Source organism: Excalfactoria chinensis, chromosome 2 (genome assembly GCF_039878825.1).
Source record: "Excalfactoria chinensis isolate bCotChi1 chromosome 2, bCotChi1.hap2, whole genome shotgun sequence".
Taxonomy (NCBI): Eukaryota; Metazoa; Chordata; class Aves; order Galliformes; family Phasianidae; genus Excalfactoria; species Excalfactoria chinensis.
In genome coordinates, this window is record NC_092826.1 from 102,325,390 (window position 1) to 102,344,133 (window position 18,744).

The 18,744-nt window shown below is 33.2% G+C and overlaps 1 protein-coding gene across 9 annotated transcripts in view; it reads right to left on the reverse strand.

Moving 5' to 3' along the window:
• The window catches only part of DGKB (diacylglycerol kinase beta), a 316,583-nt gene that overhangs the window by 209,960 nt on the left and 87,879 nt on the right, over positions 1 to 18,744 (reverse strand). For all 9 annotated transcript variants that reach the window (XM_072330508.1, XM_072330504.1, XM_072330511.1 and 6 more), the window contains 4 exons: positions 10,897 to 11,014; positions 8,440 to 8,528; positions 8,244 to 8,360; positions 3,713 to 3,811 (listed from right to left, as the gene is read on the reverse strand). In XM_072330508.1, the coding sequence (XP_072186609.1) occupies positions 3,713 to 3,811; positions 8,244 to 8,360; positions 8,440 to 8,528; positions 10,897 to 11,014 (423 nt within the window). The remainder of the gene's footprint in view (positions 1 to 3,712; positions 3,812 to 8,243; positions 8,361 to 8,439; positions 8,529 to 10,896; positions 11,015 to 18,744) is intronic.

Consider the following 18,744-nt stretch of genomic DNA (forward strand, 5'->3'; position numbering starts at 1 on the left):
CACATACTACATTCCACTAAAATATCTAAAAGTACTGCAGGGAAATATGAAAAATCTTTATGTGGAACCAAATCTAGACAGACAGGATTATTTCACAACATACACAACTACTGCATGAGTTTCCACATGGTTTCTTAACAATCTCTAGTGTGAAAAGAAAAATGAAATGTCACCCTCTGTGATACTAAGATCAGGAAGAACAGACTTATTAGTTTATTCTTCAAAGTTGCTACAGTGGCTTTTGACATCAACAGAAATGGAAAAAATAAAAATTAAAAAAAAAATGAGAAGATGTGGACCTGGACAACAGGTTGCAATGGAGAGGCCAATTCCATTGGTTTGGTAACTCTGGTACTATACACAGTGCTTTGAAGTGCAATTTATGAAAAAATTCCCTTTACCTCTGCAGAAAGAATCTAGGCTGGACAAGAACTGAAGAAATTACATGTAAAGGATGAGAAATACGTATAAATATGAATGTCTTTAGTTCCATGAGGTAAATAAGAAGGGATTTTTCCTTTACTCTTGAAGAAAAACCTTAAAGAAGGAATCTTTGTTAGAGATGAACTTTGACAGTTTTCTGGAAGAAGTCTGGAATTCCAAAGGATGGAAGGAAAAGAAGCCAAAGCTTTTGAGAGATCAATGGTAAACTATTTTTCAACTAATCATACTTTCTTTCCCACAACTACCTTAACTTCTTATAGGCGAGTGAACTCATTTTGACTGGGATAGAGTTAATTTCTTCTTAGCATCTTGTGTGGTGTTGTGTTTTGGATTTATTACAAAAAAATGATTGAAACACCAATGCCTTAGCTGTTTCTGAATAGTGCCTATGCAGGATCAAAATCTTTGTCACACTTTCTTGCCAGTAATAGTAGGATGAGGGGGACACTGGGAGAAGACACAGCTGGGAAAGTTTACACAGTTAAGCAAAGGCATATTATCTAGATGATCTTACAGGTCCCTTCCAGCTCAAGGTATTATGTGTTTCTGTGATATTTCACATGATGCTATGCTTAGCAACAAAACTTAGAGGAAAGAAGAATATGGGATGTGCAGAGCTGCAATGCTCATCTTCCTAAGCAACCCTTACATGCTATGAACTCTGCCTTTCTGGAAATGTCTGAGTATCAGCCTGCCTATGGGAAGTATTGGATGAATTCCCTGTTTTGCTTTATTTTCACATGCAGCTTTTGCTTTACCTATTAAACCATCCTTATCCCAATCCATGAGTTTTCTCACTTGCATCCTTCTGGCACTCTCTCCCTGACAGGTGGAGCAAGAAAATGAGTGAGTGGCTGTGTGAGGCTTAGCTGTCTGCCTGGAGGAAGGTACAACAGTAAGAAAAAGATACCTGAAAAGTTCCCTGACACCTCCAAGTAAATGAGGGCAAACATAGCACAAAAGACCCTATAGCAAGTGGCAAAAATGGCAGTCTGCTTTTTCTTGCTTTCCACACATAAAAGGATTATTAAACACATGTACATATTTGGTCAGTCTAACATTGTGTTTCAAATGTGTATAAAACCAATACAAATCAGAAAAAGCTAAATGGAAGAGAAGAGCTTATAAGAATCATTGTGTTTTACATCATCCTTAAAGGCCACGGAAAAAAGAGCTTTAAATTAGTTATTTAGGAGATGTTGGTACTGGCTGCAGTGTCATTTCAAACAAGGTTATCTGATGTAGTGCAGAGATGTTAAGACTGAGGCATCAACAACATTCTGTTTTCTCACCAAAATGCAAGATATGTTATTGGTTATGTGACTGCTGAAGCTAAATGTGTGTCCTAAATGAAAATCTGTCAGGTTCATGATTTGCAGCATCTTAACACATCATTTCTATTAACAGACACACTTACTATTATATTTTCAGAGAATTTCAGTGTCTGTACGTTCACTCTTTGCTGTCAGAGAAAGTGTTGGTTTCACATTCACTGAGACCCTATATTTCTCAAAAGGAATCCCCTTAGCAGGAAATGGGAGAAATTAATTAAAATAAATATTGAGATAAATAACATGTATACTGTAATCAAACATTTTTAAGAGGAATTCCTATTAGTTAGGTCATTGATGTGTTATTTGTAATGTACACATGATTTTAATATGTTTTTGAGAGAAAATAATAATAATAAACATACCATAAAACTATAAAGCTCCCATCACATTAAAACATATTTTCTATTCTAAATAATTTCATGTTACGTTATTAGTATGGAATACTGAAACATGATTCTGATACAGGAAAACATTTATTTCTGCTTATGTCTTCAAAATTTGCAGATAAAACAAACCTATTCAAGGATGACTTTGAATCTAGAGTGGTTTTATCTATCCTTTAAACAACTTAACTAAACTCAAATTATGAAATAAAAATCTTAATTCTGCTACATCTCTTCCTCCTCTGAAAAGAAAATGGAGTTACACAAATACATGTAATCGAAGATGAAATTTCATACAGAGGCTTTATTCAGTTTATAAAAATGGCAAACAATAAATAACAATAAAACAAAACTTGTCCAATAACAAAACCAGAATTTCTACATTTTAGTATGACCTAAAAACCTGAAAATTAAATAATGTAATGGAAAATGCAATCATCTGATAAACTTAAAATAATGTTTTTGAAATTACTATTTAGAACATGTCCAGATAATATCAAAATGCCATTACATATGGACAATAAAACTACTCTTCTGACTTTGCTTAAATAAATAAAAATATTTCATAAATATCAAACCCAGCTTTTTGCTTTTTTACCTTCATTAACAGCTATGGAATACTACCAGTTTACTCATGTTGAGGATCAAACGCCTTCCTTATTAGGCTGACAAATAAACAGCGAAAGGATTATTAAAAAGAAAAACACATATATATTACTGTTAATCAGAATCAGATTCAAGATTAGCAGGCTTTTTTTTTTTTTTTTTAACTTTCTCTCACTACCAAAAATCATTCTTTAAATGAATATAGGAATTTACTACTCTTACTCTTGAAATATATTTAAAGTAAGAGACCGCATGACCGTTCTCTTATATGATGATGCTATGATTTTCATCAGCACATAACATCCAATTTAATCTGTGAAAACATAAGTTAATTTTGAAGACCTTTTTCTTTCATCATAAGCTGCTCAAGTCTTTTCAGTACCACCTACATATACAGCATGCATTTTTATTTTCACTGAATTGAGTTATTGTTTTTGTGGACAGAGAAATTTACTGTCCACTACTGCAGAATAAAATATACCATAATGTTGATGCATAGCTTACTGCAAGGCCAGTGTCATCATTCTAGGTAACCTCCGGTTTAGATCAGAGACCTCAGCATTGCAGATATACAATATGCATCCCAAGCAAAAACTGTCCATAAGAATAACTTCATTATTCTGGGAAGTTGGATCTATAAAAGATGTAAAATGTAGAAGTGTTCTGCCTATACAGTTTCTGGTAAGTACAGTCTGAGTAAGTGATAAAACCTGAGTCAGCTTCAGTTATAATTTGCCCTACAGAAAGTTCATTCTCACATGAAGGAAAATGCAATACACAGAGGATCAAGCACATCCGCATCTATAACTAATCAGCCAGAACTACCCATTAGGTTTAAGGTTCACATATTCCTGTGAATTTAACAAATCCTCTGCAAGTCAGTTCCAACATCATTTCAGCTATTAACAGAACAGTACATCTTGAATAAACATACAGACAACTCACCAATACTACTGGGCAGATTGATGTGGGTGGTAAAATATGGTCCTTCAAAGGTCCACAGTCACATTCAGGTTTTAGATGTGAAGCACATTTATTATGCAACTATGAGAAGACAGAAAATAAATATTCAGCTTTGGTATTTCACTACCATAGTCTGTGCATTCTAGAATTGAGTGAGTTTAGATATGCTAAATTAATCTCATTATTACTAGAGTACTACAAGGGAAATAAAACACTGAAGGGAAAAGCCTCTTAGGATTGACAAAAGCAGTGAATTTATAATTTATATTGAAGAAAAGAATAGTGAATCTAAATGCTTTACAGTTTAGAAACTGCACGTATGGTTCAGCACACAAAATGAGAACTCTGTATGATAGTAGAGTAACATCAGCAAAGTGCTATTTGTAAAGTAAATTTTCATTTCAACTTGCACTGAGAAAGACTTCTGTTCTACTTATAGGGGGCAATTCAGGTTAATTTGGGGCAGCCTTTGTCCTTTCCTACCTGAAGCTTATAAACTCACCACTGATTCAATTGTGATGCTAAAACATCTTTTAAAATGTTAAGATAAAAAAGAAAATCAGTTAAGAATATCTAACATCTCTAAGCTATCTTCAGGAAATCATTCCACTGACTACTGAGAACTACTCTCTTTTTTCTACTTCACCCCTAGCATTCAGCCAGCTTTCATGAAAGCAATGAGAAGTGTTCTATGCTGAGAATATGGAAAGAAAATCTCCAGGGCATCTGACTGAAAGAGCACTGGCTTATTTCTCTATTGATAAAGAGTTGGGAAGGAAAAAATGTGTATATAACTTCAAAAGAAAATGCCAGTAAACTAACAATTACATATTTAAATATTTATATTATCATAATTTTTTTTTTTACTGATTACTTAGGATTTAATTCAAATCAAACACGTCTAAATAGAATATTTCAACATATTTATCCAACCACAGTACAAAGGTTGAGTTGTGTATCTTTTAAAGTTGTGGATCTTTTAAAGCATCCACATTTATAAGTACATTTCACAAAACTATTAGAGACAGCCACAATAAAATACTACAAATTTATATGGTGAGAACTGATGAAAGTTTACTACTTTTGCAATGAAAAAACTGTTCATTAAAATCATAGAATCACAGAATCACAAGGTTGGAAAGGACCTATAAGATCATCTAGTCCAACCATCCTCCCTACACCATACCTACATAAAAACCCTAAACAATATCTCCTAGCTCCCTATCCAGACGCTTGTACAGTAAGTATGTACAAATGCTTGTACAGTAAGTATGAATATTTTATTTTTGAGAAGATAGGTAAATTTGCATCAAAAGATAATAAAAGAAACAAATTTTGAAGTTAAATTCTAATTCATCAGGTGATCAAACAGGTTTAATGGATAGCACACAGCATTACTTCAGTGGGTTGAATAGCTGTTACAAAATCTGTAGTTCAAGAGCTGCATCTGTAAATCATGCTTTTTCAAACAACTGATTCATTTTTCCCTTAGATAACATAACTATGTCAGTTGAACTCTATGAAAATTATAATAAAGCTATCTCAGCTGTTGATGTATAATCTTTACCAGTAATATATTCATCATAAAGTTATCTGGTATAGTTAATGTTGACATAACATTTCTGTATGTTGAACTAAATGGTGTCTAACATTAGCCTTGTCCATATTCATTTAAACAGCAAAGTTACCTTTTGAGGCAGTTACTTAGCAACAGAAAATAAAAGTCTAACGAGTTTCGATTTACTCTGAGTATTAAAGCCTTATTGTGAGGGTATTTTGGTAACCCTGTAATCTAAATCATTTGTCATGCTAATTCTTTGCCTCAGTGGTAAGGCTACTTGTACCATAATTAATGCACACTAGGCCAGGCTACATCAAATAAAAGTATCTTCGCACATTTAGTGGTAATTAGCAGCTCTGTTACTCAGTGGCATGGAAACTTATCTATGAAAAAATAGCTTAATCTTCTTATTAGTCTCTGCTGATCTTTGACAACAGAATTGGTAAGAGATATGTAGCTTTAACAAAAATAGCACTTCAACATAATAAATTAAAAGATGCATTTCTTCTCAAAAAATGATTTTAAAATATTTTCCCCAAGTTCCCATTCCCAGAAACTTAACTCCTTCAGAATATTAACACAACCAAATTTCTGCAAAGTAGGAAAAAAGACAAAAAAAAAAAAAAGTCTTTGCAGTGGGGGAAAGCTTGAGGAAAGAAAAATTTACAATATCGTGGTGGATGAGAGAAATATGCAGTAGCCTGGCTAAATACTCAGTATAACGTTATACTCAGTATAATCCTTAGTACCAAATATCCCTAAAATTGGGGATTTGAATTAGTTATTTCACTTTAAAGTGACCCTGTTAATCACAAGAAAGAGAATATCTAAAAGAAACTCAGAATTAGTCTCGTAATAACTAACAGCCTCTTGCATTGCAAAAAAACATCAGCAACAGCATTTCTGTACAAAAGGTGAAATGATTGAGCAAATGATGTGATGATAACTCCAAGATATCAATTTAAAAATCATGCCTACATTTGTCATTCAAAATTCAGGAATAAACTCATTAACTCTAACACTGTGTTAGTGAGAAGGCATTCTTTATTTACAATATCATACACACGAGGGGAACTCTCTGCCCTAACTGCTGTGCATCCCTTGAACAAAAGACCTTCATCTTCTATACAAGTTTCCAATATAAATCTAAACAACTGTTTTCTTACTAATTAAGAAAGTTAGTACCATTAGCTAAAATAAATGAATAAACACACACATACAAATACAACAAAACAACAACAAAAAACACCACACAAAAAACTTCTTATGTAGAACTCGGAGAAAATTGAATAGAAGAATGAAAATATGATCTAAATATAGAGTTTCAAGTTTAAAAAATACCAATTTTCACTTAAGTCATTAAATGAAAAGATCAGTTCTGAATTGTGTACATAATCAAGTACATAATCTTCTGAATCGTGCTATTAATAAGAAAGTAAAAAATATTTAAAATACTGATGAAAATACAACCACAAAACTGTAAACCAGTATTTTTCATCCTGAATGTCAAAAAACATGTATTTATTTTTAGTAAGAGTTTGGACCGGTACCTAATTATTTAATTAAGTAGATTGATAGGAACGATACTTTCAAAAGAAGTTGGCTTCTTATACATGGTGACTTCAGTGAAAAATCCTGTCTCATTATCTCCTCAGTGTTTCTTACTGCTTGCGAACGTGCTCTAAATGTTGATGTGTATCTTGGTCCAGACTCACATTTGGATACATAAATAGAGGGACCATTTTATTTTTTTTTTTTAAAGAAGCTGCAGAATGTACAACTTCCTTTGACTTCAAGAGGGAACCTTACATTGTATTAAGACATATAATAAAGATGCAATCACATCTCTATTTAGAGCAGAGCACTCTATTCAATTATCTACCTAAAATGAAATGGCTTAAATTTAACTATCTGCATTTCAAAATTTTGGATTGTGTCTAACTAAATTATCCACATTCTGACAGCAATCTGGACTCCATATTTGCTTTCTTCTAAAATATTCATTTCTAAGTGATAGTAACAGCTTATATCTGAAAGTATCCTGGATCCATTTTCTTTGACTATGTTTCATGTTTCATATTTTGCATTCCTGTGTTAAGAAAATATGTCACAAAACATACAAACTTATATGTTGAAAACAAACACTCACAAATGCCTCAGTCTCGCATTATTATTTACAACACTGAACAAACAACTGCTGTTCTATAACAAAAACAATAACATCAGCCAAAAAAAAAAAAAATAATAAAAAAAATAAAAAATAAAAAGCAGAAACCCTAGAATACCTCCCCATGTAGATTTAAATCCTGCACTAGCTAGAAACAGAAATACCAGCATTGTTCTGTCTAGCATGAAGATCTCACTTATAAGGGCAGTGTTCCTTGAATGTCATTAGTTCCAGTTATTGGTTCCTGCTGAATAAGGAGTGCACAGAAGTTGTTATGTATTAGGCTTGGTGCACAGATTAGTATATTATCAAGATGCCTCTGCTACACTTGAAATCGCTGTATCCTACCAGATGTCCTCAATTTCATTTGCCTGGCAGTACACCACAAATTAGGATTTTGCTCTAACTTCACCACGACCTTGACTTTTACCAGTAATAAAAACACTTTCACAAAGACTCTGTAATATATATTAAGAATTCTGTTATTTCAGAATGATGTATGTTATTTGTGTATTGTCATGAAGCAGAGTACACATTTATCTGGTTACAACAACTATGTATTCCTATGGATATTCTGCATATATCTTAATATTCAAATACTTCTCAAATACACATTATCTGTTCCTGACAAAAAAAACAAAAACAAAAACAAACAAACAAAAAAAAACCACCACCACCACCAACAAAAAAAACTGAGACTTTTTGAATTATGTGGCTATGAAAACACTGCAGATTTCAATCTCTCCAAAACCTGCTAAAGGTCTCATTACAGAGCAAGTACTCACTGTGATCTGACACCAAACACAGTGAAGTCCAGTCAAGCCTTGGTAACATTTTATGGTTTTATGACATTTATCACATTTTGTTGGACAATTTCCTTCCACCCAGAAATGGTGCATTACCTGTAAAAGGAAAGTGTGTTACACGTCAGGTTACTAAATTAACAGGTAGATGGTAAAGGTAATGTTGCCCCAAACTTACATCAGTATTCTTTTTGGACTTCACATATGTTTTGATGCAAGACGCAGGAGCTCTTGAAACACAGCGTTCATGGACTGTATACTTGCAAACTGAAAAAAGAAATGCATTAATAGATGGTAAAGCTATGATGTTTCTGACTACATTTTTATGTAACAGCTCTACCAGCATGTCATCTCTATACAATCAATCCAATCAGTCAATGAAAACTCAAACTAGACTGTTTTTTCCATGGATTACAAAAGGCCAATTAGAACAGGAAATATTATACATGTGAAAAATCCAAGAATGCACTACCATTGCATAACAGGAAATGCTTAATTAAATCAGAGCTCACTACATTTTTTTGACAATAATTGCTAAATGACAAAAATATTAAAGACAAAGTGAAGACTGCCAAATGGCTTGGTGTCATCTGCTAGTAGAAGGAAATCTATATTTTACAAACTATAGGCATGAGAGCAGCTGGCAAGCACAAAAATAAAAGCCAATGAGTTTACATTGCGCCTTCTATTGATTTATAAATCTTAAATGGTTGATTAGTCCATTTTCAGATAGCAATTGTTTTCTTGCATTTCATGTAATCACTCGAATTTAACTCTTACTTTCCCAAATGCTGTCTCCAAAGAAGATTTATTTTCTAAATATCTTCTCCACACACGCCCTTCACAAATCTGCATTAGGTAACCATTGTTGCTGATTAGACCTTTAAAGATCACACTAGCTGCACTTGGAAAGCATGTGAATGTCAGGGTACGCTGCAAAGACCTGTCTTCCACTATAGCACTGTGCCTAACTGTAATGCTCAGCTCATACCTGCATTCAGTAGAGTCAACTATTAAAAACTGAGAATGAATTTCTCACTGCATGGTATATGTCTCATGCTTTTGACCTCGACAGCAATTAAGCACAAAGTACTTCTAAACACCTTGCTTGCACCTATTACACAAACCCAGTGGGAGACACAGCCATTAATCAGACAAGCCGCAGGGAGTAACATTGTTGATTGGACCATGGAGGGATGGTGAGGCCCCCTGCAGTTTCTTTTTATTTTTTATTTTTTTCTCCCACACAATCTAAAATGCAAATAATGAAATCTATAGCAATGCTTTGAAAATAAGCTGGAGAAACCAAGTAAGATAAAGAAACAGTGTAGTAGTTTTCTAAGTAGACTTATGTCCCTTCCTGCATGAAGTACTTGAAAGGAGCTAGTGGAAGTTCTTTAGCTGCTCTGTGACCATTCTACTCCCCAAATAAATGCCAAGTAAAACAACAAATAAATTTATAAGAGGTATATTGAAGCAGAGAAAATTAAAGCTCTCATAAAGCTGGTCATTTTGAGGTAGTTTATTTTTTATAACTCATCTACACATTTTAGTAACTACCAACTGAGATCTACACTGTTTGCTGAAGAGAAATTTCTCTTTCAAACATGTATGTGCTGTTTCCTTACAAGGACAAAGTTTACAACAGTTTGTCCTAAAAGGATATTTAAAGAACGTAGCATCTCAAGATCTAACAGCCAATTCATCATTTAATATATGCTCCACTTACTGTGATGGGCTTTCATATCAAAAGTGGAGAAACTGAGTTAAACTAAGAAACTGATTAATTTATCAAAATCAATAACAAAATTATTAACATTATTAATGAAGTTATTAATAATGAAAAGTGGCTTGAAGAAAGGTTACTATCATGAAAACAATATATTCGGCATTAATTTATCTAATGCAGAAGGGCATTACACAAACAGATTTTAATTGGAACCATCTACACAATCAAATCAGATATTAGGTCCTTGTTTAATAATAGATAAAGATTAACAACAACAACAACAACAAAAAAGTTAAGGATCATCCATCTCTTGAAATATTCAAGGAGAGAAGAGGGATCTTTTGGCAAGATTTCAGGTATCAAAATACAGCATATGAGCTGGTGAAACAAATTATTATGAGATACACAGAATATAACTCAAGAAAATGAACTGAAGCAATTGCATCAAATTGTCTAAATAAAGTCAGATGAGATACAGTATTTATTTTTCCTATTTTTTTTTTTTTTTTTTACTCAAAATTTTTACTATGCTAGAATCTAACTTATTAAAGTACATGTCTGATAGGAGACCATGTATGCCTATTAAAGAATAATTACTCACAAATACAAAAGAGGAACAGTAAAATATGAGGTTGTGTTTTAATCATGATACTTGCTAAGAGAAAAGAAATAAAAAATACTGCAGGGTCCAGTTGGAATATCCTAACACAGAGCTTTTCAAGCCTCATATTCTAAAAAATTAAGAATATAATCTGGAGCACTTAAGCACAGGAAACCAAGGAGAAAGCATCACTGTGCTGGCAATGGGTTTGTACTGGGAAACCACTAGTTCTTTGTTATGCAGAATACGCAACACTTCTAAGAACAGCTATAAAGGCTCACTGACACTGAAATGCTTATACTCACAAGAACAGCAGAGGCCTTGCTTGCCTACTCCGATTAGCATGTTCAAACAAAGATTACAGTAAGCAGGCTTGTTAAAGTGCTTCAGTCTCCATACATGCTGCCCATCATCTTTCACATTCTGCACAGGACGTAAAAGAAACAGATTTCACTTAATAAAATAAACAATGAAATATATAAGTGCCAATAAAAATTGGAGATTGACTCAAGAACGTAAAATACAATCTGTTACTTCATTTAATACCCTGCACCAGATCACAGTATCATCATTCTAAATACACAAGCAATGATATAATAAAAAAATTCTTCAGAAGCTCATGGATGTCCATGTGTTTCAGAAATGACTCAGAAAATAACACCAAGCTGGTGTCTACAGTGCTCAACAATGCTAACACTAAATCTAGGCTGATATGAAATTGTAATTAGTTTTAAAACCAACTAAATTTTGCTCTAGACTAATCCTAAAAATAAACGTGTTACCAGTAGGAAGGTAAAAGTCGCCAAATGCAACAACAGAAAAGATTCTGAAAACTTCACAGATATGCTTAAAGACTCTCAGAAAGGAACATGCATCATTATATGTGAAGCGGGACATAATGACAACTAACCTAATCACAGTAAATACATACTGCTAGCTCTAATTTACACTAAGCAAGTACTTACAGGTGGGATTTACATTCTAAAACCTTAATTCCTTTAAATTAATCCTACTTTTTGGTGTTGTTTTTTGTTTGTTTGTTTGTTTGTTTTTTGTTAGTTTTAGCACTACGCTCAAATGCTGCATGGACAGACCAATCAACTCAACAGCCCAATGCTTCAACTAAAATGTTAACAAATGTAATAAAATGTTTATGAAAATAAGCTTTCAGTTGCACACTTCTCCTCCTTCCTTCTTAATGAAACCATTCTGAGATCTCATTGTCGTTATATGGTTAGTAAAACAATGTGCATTTTTACAGATTGCAAATTACGCACAATCAATTCTGTAAATTCCAAATGTATTGGAAAATGTGGTTATCACTTTTTTTTTTTTTTTAAACTATCAGAGGTTTTGAATTAAAAATGAGATTAACCTAATAACATTTCACTTTAAATCTATTATTTTAATGAATACAACTTCCAGTAGAACAAAAGTTGATCACATCTATCAGCTGGAAACAAGATACAGTAGTTTGATTTTGCATATTACTGAATGCCATAGTCTTTTTGGTCATCTCATTACAAACATAAATTGGCACATATTTAAAGGAAAACACATCAACATCTGGTTCTTATCCAGCTTCTGATTTCTCATATTAAGCTACAAGAATGTTTGTCATCATGTATATACAATGTTCCTGATGACCCTCAGTAATATGATGGTTTTCAACATCAATGTAAGCGGACATAAATTTCAATTTTAAGCTAATGTTGTTTCTAAGTATGTACCACATGAGTAATGTCCTTAAAAGTTTGTTTCACTCTGTTCTAGAAGTTAGTTGTATATCGCAAGTCAAAAACAATGAAGAATTTTTCCTCCTCATGAGAAAAAAGAAATAAAAAAATAAAAAATATGCACTTGAAGAAATTAGGAATATTTGCTTCAACAGCAGATTCTGGCCAAAACACAGTTTTGAATAATTCCTACAAATACAAATTACTTACAAACAAAAGGAACTGAGATCAGCTTCAATACTTTGTTGAAAACAGAGCCCAATTGGGCTTATCCCTTATCCTACCAACAGCAGTTCAAATGCCATCTCTGGTCACCAGGCAATGCGAGGGTCTCCTTTCTGAGAAGGATTAGAATGGTTGCCTAATCTGGGATTCTCAGGCTGGCAGATTGTGGAAGTTTTGCAACTTCCCCTAAAGAAACAGAAATAGATTCTGCAGCTGTGAAGCCCTAGAAGCATGTCAAGCTCCTCCATGACTGGCAGCTGAGGAGGATGTATTTCATTAAAAGGAGTCCTTCAGCCTCTTTTCTGATTTCAATTTTATTGCACTATTCAACTATTCAACATATTTTTAAAGTATTGCAAAATTGCAACACACTGGGTAATGCAAGGTTTGAGTCTTCCGAAAGTAAAGTTACTCACTAGTCAATAAATACCAAGTAAATCCTTCTGAGGAATAAGAAAATAGAAAACAAACAAAAAATAACAAGAAAAAGACACCACCAAAACAGTAAACAACGTACAGTTTCATTTCAACATATATCACTTGGGTCATCAACAGATATAGTCATAAACTACAAGCACTTCAAATGCAGGCTCTTGAATTTTGTCCACAAAAATATTTGCTATTTCTGAAAAATAGTAATAATTCATGATTATGCATAAACATGCCTCTCTTCCACATGAGTTTTGTGTTACTTTTTAAATTTGAATTTTATTTTTAAAGAATGGCTATTACATGTGAATATGTTGCTTCTTATTTGAACAGAACATATGGACCAACTTAGCTGGCATTTTCCTTATCAGAAAAACAAATAAGTCTTGATGTGGGTGTTCTGCCAATTAAAACACTTAACTGTGTTACAGACTGCAACTGATGCAAATCCATTACATAAACACAATGCACTTTTGGAAAATAGCAAATTAAATTTTTGCTCTTGTGCACTGCCAGAAATCAGCAATAAAGTGCTGCATATGATTATGCACGCACATAACTTTTTAAAACACTGCCAGGGAAAAAAAAAAAAGACATAACATGAAACAAAGCCCTCTTGATACAAGTCTTTAAGTATGAATAAAATCCACGATTTTGACACATAGGTGCATTTACTGGCATTCAGTAATTTTGCTTCCGTATCCTGAGAAAGAGTTTAAAAACAAATAGTCATTAAGAAAATCTCAAAGCAGGGCAGGTACAGTAAAAATCTCTTCCTCACTTCATTATACATCACTGAAAATGAAGCCTCCATATGCCATATGCAGACTTCAGCACATAATGACAAGAGTAACATTTATTTTGTTAACAATGGCTCTCTTAACTTATGCTTCTGACCTTTCTGCCACAGATTTGATTGCCAGAAGGACCTGACCTTAAAAGCAAATCGACCAAGAAAAAATAGCCTTAGAATCAGTAGAAACTTTCATGGAATTTTGCTACTCATCCCAAGTCAGGTCAAATTTAAATTTACCTCTGCTTCTTAGATATTTGTAAATAAAAGAAGATAGAGAGATCTTGAGATCTTGAGGTTTCAAACACAAAAACCCTCATTCTGAGATTAAACAAAACAAAACAAAAAAAATACAAACAAAAAAAACCAAGTAACTAAATTGTAAATTGCAAGATATATATATTGATATATACATATTAACCTAGCAAGTATCACACCCTACAGAAATAGCCATAGAGACTGCAATACTAGCATTCTCAGTTGTTCCTATGAGAAGAGTCAGTAACAAGCAATCAAGGGAGAAGAATGTAAGGGAGTCTGCTAAGTTATTCTTTTGTGGCTTACTATTATTTTGCTTTTATTCCTTTTAAAAATATTTATATGACCTGTAGACATTTTTATGACTGATCTTTGAGTACTGTTCTGTTACTGGGAAAGTGAGAAGCATCCATTAAATCACACAGCACCTCATTTAAATACAAATGCAGTTAAGTTTGCATTTCTTTGCTGGACTGTCAGCAAAGAATTCACGGTAGATTTTGTTTTGTTTCTTTTGGGTTTGGAGAAGGAGAGTTTAAGGTCTGTTTCAACAGGAAAAGGAGTAATCTCATTCAAGAGACTTTGGGAGAGTTCCTAACTTCCAAGAAATTCAGAGGGGTCAGTGGGGCGGGTGGGAGTGCACAAATGTGGGTGGGGCAGGGGGAAGAAGTTTTCAACCGACCAGTTTAATAGTCTGATTGTAGGTAAATCTAATACTTAGATATTAAGATGCACATCAGGAAATGACAGCAGGGAGCAGAAAAGGAAGCAGAGGAGGCTAAATTCATTTCTTGAGACAAGCTTCACCATTAGCCACACCACCACATTTCTCTGTTTCTGAATTAGTAGTCACTAGAAATGCTGCAGTAATCATATTTTAAGTAACGTTATATTTGTATGTCTTTATGAAATGCCATTTATCTTGCACTGTGAAAGATTTCTCCTGGTTTCTCCTGGGCTTTTAACAACCTACAGGCAAAAGGAAAGGAACTTTCAAACCTTCTACAAAGCAGCAGGAGTGAGTGAGCATAAAAGTAGACAGCATACTTTATTTATTTATTTATTTATTTATTTATTTATTTATTTATTTATGCTCTCAAAGCATTAACATAACTCCCTCTGCTGGCAACAACGTGCAATGATATTGCTAAAATATCTCTTGTGATCGCTTTGGGCAAATCTACTTCTAACTGGAGAGTTAGCACTCACAGTGTAGGCAAGCTACAAATTCTTATATAAGCAAGCAGATCTCCCTTATTCCTCTCTGGACGAAAGGAAGACAAGTTTACCAAACTGCCTAAGAATTAAATAACTATTTCAGTGCTCAGCCTGAGAGTCTCTTCATTGTGCAGCAGATCCAACACTATACTGGAAACATTTTGAAGTTGCCAATTTCTTTCCAATTTCATATACTCCGAGTTAAAAAGTCTGAGTTAATTACATCATTAATGTAATAAACAGTATAAGAAGTTGTATTTCCCACATGTGGACTCACACTTATGTACTTTATTCAAAACTTATCTTTTAACTTCTTTGGCTATAACAACAAACCATTTGCTGCTTGACGATCCAATGAAAAACTGTAAGAGCATTCTCTTCTGTTTTAATTGAAGCACCATCACACTTCTACAGATATTCTTCTGCCACACTGAAATTTGTTTGTTAATTTTATAAGTGGTTCAGGAGAGGAGGTGAAGTAGGTAGAAAGTTTTAAAAGAAAGAGAAAGCAGCCTGTTTTCAGATTGTTCATGACAATTTATAGCAGTTATGAAGCATTTCTGGTTGCTGAATTTTAACTTAGGACAGTTTTTCAGCAGTTACAATTACCAACTACAGTGCAATGATGACATCTAGTGGTCACTGAGGAGGTAATAAAATACTTTCCACTCCTAAAACTAAAGACTTTTACACACCAGCGCCCGTGAACTTGTAGTTTATAACTAGCTGCCCACCATAGAATCACTGGCAGAGGTCACAGTAAGGATCCATCACAACAAATGAATAGCAGACAAGGAATTATTTTCTAAAATGAATCAAGTGCTTTTATCAGGATAAGATAGACTAATACCATGCAAGTGAGGTATTTCTAGTGCAGAGCACTATTTGATGTATATGGCTGGTTAAGACTCCTTAAGAACAAATTGTCATTAAAAAGCTTCTGGTACCAAATCCACCACGGGCATGTGGACTTCTGTTTAGATAGTCAACAGGGAATCTTTCAAACTTCACCAACAGTTTTGATCGACTTAGATTAAGGCAGAATAAGATAAAGAAATCAGAATCTTGAGAATCTTTGAAGATTTCTACTGTGAAGGAGTAGGATAAATGGTCTAATGGTCACTAGTATGTAGCACGCTGCTTCCCCAAACTGTAATTATTAATCAGGAAGTGTAACGAGTAAGAACATCTGCATCCAACCTGTATTCAGATGGGAGACAAAGCACCTATTGCCTTAAGAAGCAAAAAACAAAGATCAAAAGCTGACAAGGACTGTGTGAACTGTAGACTGAAGTGTGACATTAAGGAAAAAAAAAAACCAAAAAACAACTACCTCATATATTTATTACTAAAATTGTAGTACATATATAAGTTTCCTCTACGATTCCTTTTTTTTTTTTTTTTTTTTTTAATTATTATAATGTATAATTATTATAATACACAATAATTATTACAGTAGATATTTCCTAAAACTCCATATAAGTGTTAGGCATGTTTAGGTATGTTGAAGTAAGTTAATAATGGACTAACCTTATCTTCTCCCTTGCCTAAAACTAAGAAAAGTCTTCACTGGCGTCAGACTATTTTATTTGATTTCATTTTGTTTTCCTTTGAAGAAGTTACAGACACAATCCTTTGTCAATAACATACTAGACTGCAATTTATTTCCACTTGGATTTAAAATTTCATTAATGAACAATTACAACACAGGACCAAGAGTAAAGGGATAAAGTTAAAAGAAGGTGAGAACATGCACTTGTTCGTTCACTTGTTTGTAGTGGTTATTGTTGTTCAGCTGGTGTGTTTTTTGTTTTTTTGTTTTTTTTTTTTGTTTGTTTGTTTGTTTTGGTTTTTTTTCTGTGCAAATAAATATAAGTTGGAAAATAAGGGAATTTTACTTAACATTAGATGCACACATAGCTTGACACTTGATTAATTCTTTATTCACAACAAGACTATCTGGTCATGTCTAAGCAGTACGAGCCAGCCTCCCTTCTTTTCACATTTTGATCATCCCACAAAAACAATCTAAGAGACCAGTAGTTTGTTATCTGATTCCAGAGTCCTCTTATCCTACCTATCTTTACAGTCAATAAAGGAGAGAGAAAGATAGACTGGGTTTGCAAAATGTAACAATAGCACATCAACAGAAATAATGCCATTCCACTAATTGGAATAACTTGCACTAATATGAGAGTTTGATTCTACAATTCATCAAAATCACACTATCAGTTCACACAAAATAATGGTAGATGGGCATAAAGTTGTTTTATCTTTAAACATTTTTACATATTTACAAATCTTTCTTAATTTCATTGTACCCTAAAAAAAAATACCTATGTTTGATCACTTAGAACTGTACACAAATAGAACTTTTGCTGCTTTGATGAAAAAGGTAAAACTGGTTTCTTCCCCAAGCATTACATGAATGAATGATTTAAAAAATCAAGAGCACCTTTAAACTTAACATGAAAAATGTGAGCCCTTCTAGAGAGGATGGTGTAATTTGTTAGTAAATCATTAGTAAATGACTAGCAACACAGTTTGTACGGCTCTCTAGATAACAGTATTTTAATCCACAGTGAAGTAAAATATATGGGGAAAAAAAAATACAACACATTAAATTGCTATCTTACCCATGTTTTTCCTCTGGTTTTCAACTAATAAAACTATCCTGATTGATAAAAGCTGACCCATGATGATGGTAGGCAACAGAATTTTTATCACTGTTTATGTATTTTTATTATTTCCTTAGTAAAATGACTCACAGCATGATAAATTGCCTAATAACTAGTAAAAATACTCAAAAGGATAAATTGTCTAATAACATACATTTACATAGCTTCTTTTTAATAACATGGCTTTTGATTTAACATGAAAATTATCCTCTACAAAAAGACTTACATTAATTTACCACAGAATTAAGTAGTTTTAAATTGAGAAAGAAAGAAATGCAGACACTGCAAAATGCTCCCAGAATAGCTGCAACATCTGTTGCAGATGATAAATATGTATTGAAAATGACCATCAGTCGTCTCCTATACTGATTTCTACAGAGAATTTGCTGCCCTGTGCTTAGGGTAAATATGAGTTAATAAAGACAAAGACTTGCCTTTTGATGACAGATTAGTACACTTTTTCCCACTGAGCTCCATATACACAGAATTTGAAATTAGTACATACACTGATCCAAATGGACTGCAAGTTATCAGCAGTTCAGCTATTTCTGTGGTAAGTTGGTTTGTAAGAGCTAAATGTTTGACTATTATTATTTTGCAATAATTTTATGTCTTCTGCAAAATGCATAGTTGTCTTTTATATGGAAAATCTGACTATTCTTTGTGAAAATATGATACCATGGATTCACTACAGCCTAGATTTAGTTCAGAACATAGCACTGAATGGAGAAAGGTAAGTATTATGTATAGTTTTACATTAGTATCTGGAAAAAGACTTCAGAAAATAAAAGGTTTTATGTCAAATAAAAAAAACAT